General features: G+C 36.1%; 1 protein-coding gene across 1 annotated transcript; it reads left to right on the forward strand.

Moving 5' to 3' along the window:
• The first annotated feature begins 522 nt into the window (after positions 1 to 522).
• LOC107422344 (pentatricopeptide repeat-containing protein At4g14050, mitochondrial) lies at positions 523 to 2852 on the forward strand. Its single transcript, XM_025075459.3, has one exon. It carries the CDS (start codon positions 657 to 659, stop codon positions 2487 to 2489), a length of 1833 nt encoding a protein of 610 aa, XP_024931227.3. The 5' UTR covers positions 523 to 656; the 3' UTR covers positions 2490 to 2852.
• The last annotated feature ends 212 nt before the right edge of the window (positions 2853 to 3064 follow it).

Genomic DNA, 3064 nt, shown 5'->3' on the forward strand with positions numbered 1-3064 from the left:
GGTTAATTTTGTGAATTCAATTTCAGGAGCTTAGATCCTCTTTGTTTTTCTTAAAATTTGTATTTTGAAGATTTGATGATTTTATTTTTTAAATATAGAGAGTTAAAATGACCATCTTTTTGAATAATTTAATGTTAAATAATACAAATATGTTATTTATTTATTTATTTATTTTTGGAGGGATAAAAATACATGATTTAATGATATGGTTACAAATAATAGAAATAATAAAAATTAGAACTTAATAGTAATTTAATTTAATATATATATATATATATTTTTTTTTTGTGTTTTTGTTTCTTTTTGCCTAATAAGGTATTTGGTGAGATACCTGTAGCAAACGAATACTACAAAAATTAAATCGAAGAATCATCTTTCTCTATTTATATAATGAATGTATTTTAGCAATTTTTTAAAAACTATTATTTTTTTCCATAAATTTAAGCAAAACGATACCGTTTATTTATTTATTTATTTTTAATTGATAGAGAAAACAAATACTATATTTTAATAGAAAAGTTTGTTAAAATGGTAGTGGATCTCCGCCTGGTAACATCATTTACTTCACTGTGATTCATGTATATGATAAGAATTAGGATTGTTTGAATGCTTACAAGCGGCGGAGTGGGGCTTCTGCTCTTTTCAGATCCTCATGAATGCCCATCTCTCACTTTCTTAACCAACTCAAACTTTCTGCCAGTACCCAAACACCTTCTATTGCCAGAAAACTCCATGCCCAGCTCATCAAAACCGGCCTAGACTTTTGCGGGCCATTGTCCAACACCCTTATAGATGTATATGGCAAATGCGGTCTCCGCCATGACGCCCTCCACCTGTTCGATGAAATTCCCCACAGAGACCATGTCACCTGGGCTTCAATTCTTACTGCCAATAACCAAGCTGATCTTCCCCATCGAACCCTCTCCATGTACCCAGCTATGTTTACTGTGGATGGTTTGCAGCCTGACCATTTTGTGTTTGCAAGCCTTGTTAAGGCTTGTGCTTGCCTGGGTGCTGTTAGACAAGGAAAGCAGGTTCATGCCCGGTTTTTGTTATCACCATTTTATCATGACGATGTGGTGAAGTCGTCCTTGGTTGATATGTATTCGAAGTGCGGATTGCCTGATGATGCATATGTGGTTTTTGGCTCCATTTCTTCAAGAAATTCGCTTTCTTGGACCGCTATGATTTCAGGGTATGCTCGAAGTGGGCGGAAATCTGATGCAGTTGAATTGTTTCAGAGGGCACCAGTTCGGAATTTGTATTCTTGGACGGCTTTGATTTCTGGGTTAGTACAGAGTGGGAATGGCAGTGATGCATATGATTTGTTTATTGAAATGCTAAGAGAAGGGGTTGACATAGTAGACCCTTTAGTTCTTTCAAGTATCGTAGGTGCTTGTGCCAATCTGGCAGTGTTAGAGCTTGGTAGACAGGTGCATGGCCAAGTCATAGCTCTTGGCTACGAATCTTGCTTGTATATAAGCAATGCGCTTGTGGACATGTATGCAAAATGTAGTGATATTTTATCTGCGAAATATATTTTCGGTAGAATGCAGAGAAGAGATGTAGTTTCTTGGACATCAATAATTGTTGGGGCTGCTCAACATGGACAAGCAGAGGAAGCATTGACTTTATATGATAAGATGGTTAAATCTGGAACAAAGCCAAATGAAGTTACCTTTGTTGGATTGCTCTATGCTTGTAGTCATGTTGGGTTAGTTAGCAAAGGGCGTGATCTTTTCAAATCCATGGTGGAAGATTACAAAATTAGTCCCTCTCTACAGCATTATACATGCTTAATGGATCTTCTTAGTCGATCTGGGCATCTTGATGAGGCTGAGAAGGTCTTAAAGTCAGTTCCCTTCAAGCTTGATGAAGCCACTTGGGCTGCTTTACTGAGTGCATGCAAGCATCACAAAAATATGCAAATGGGAATTCGGGTTGCCAATCATATATTAAGTTTAAAACCAGAAGATCCTTCAACCTATATATTGTTGTCTAACGTCTATGCTGGTGCCTGCATGTGGGAAAATGTTTCAAAGGTGAGAAAGTTGATGGTGGATAGGGAAGTTAAGAAAAGACCTGGCTATAGCTCCATCGACCTTGGAAAGGAAAGGCAAGTGTTTTATGCTGGAGAGACATCTCATCCCATGAAGGATGAGATTTTCAGTTTGCTGAAGGAATTTGATGCAGAGATGAGGAAGAGAGGTTATGTCCCAGACACTAGCTCGGTTTTACATGATATGGAGCAGCAAGAGAAGGAAAGACAGCTGTTTTGGCACAGTGAGAGGTTGGCTGTGGCTTATGGGCTCCTTAAGGCTGTTCCAGGGGTTGTTATTCGGATAGTGAAAAATCTTCGTGTATGTGGAGACTGCCATACTGTGTTAAAATTCATAAGCAATATTTCAAAAAGGGAAATTGTTGTTAGAGATGCCAACAGATATCATCATTTCAAGGAAGGCAAATGTTCGTGCAATGATTTTTGGTGACAGAAGTTTTTGTTGGGAGACCTATGACCTTCTACATGTTTATAAGCATCATCACTTTCTGATGATGGATTTAAGCTATCTCAGCTGCTTATTTGAAAGCTCTTGAAGTTACAATTTTCTTGGCCAAGCAATTATACATCAATTTGTGTAACTTGGTTTGTGCTCTATAATTCTTTTTCATTTTCTTAAATCATAGTTTGCTCTAGGTTTATAGTTTGTAACTTGCCTGCTTCATTTATTCTCTCCCAAAACATTTCCTGTTTTGTTTCTATCTATTACTTTCACATATGTACTCTTCCATGAAGATTCATTGACTTTGATAGCTACAAAATAGATAAGAAGTATCTGCTCACTTTAACTAAATATTCATGTGTATGATTTCATTTATTTTCCCAACTCCATTGTTCTTGATAATTTAATTGATTACTGGTATTTTACATTCCATTTGGACTTTGCTATCAGTATATCCATCTTTTGACTTGGTTTAGGAAAATATAATACACTTATTAATAGTTGGCTTGTGCTTCTTTCATGCTAACAACTTTAATTATTTTTTAAATATATATATACATACA

Source organism: Ziziphus jujuba, chromosome 3 (genome assembly GCF_031755915.1).
Source record: "Ziziphus jujuba cultivar Dongzao chromosome 3, ASM3175591v1".
Taxonomy (NCBI): domain Eukaryota; kingdom Viridiplantae; phylum Streptophyta; class Magnoliopsida; order Rosales; family Rhamnaceae; genus Ziziphus; species Ziziphus jujuba.

Excerpts from the sequence above, each read along its gene's own strand:
- LOC107422344 (XM_025075459.3), top strand. The coding sequence starts at position 657 with ATGCCCATCTCTCACTTTCTTAACCAACTCAAACTTTCTGCCAGTACC.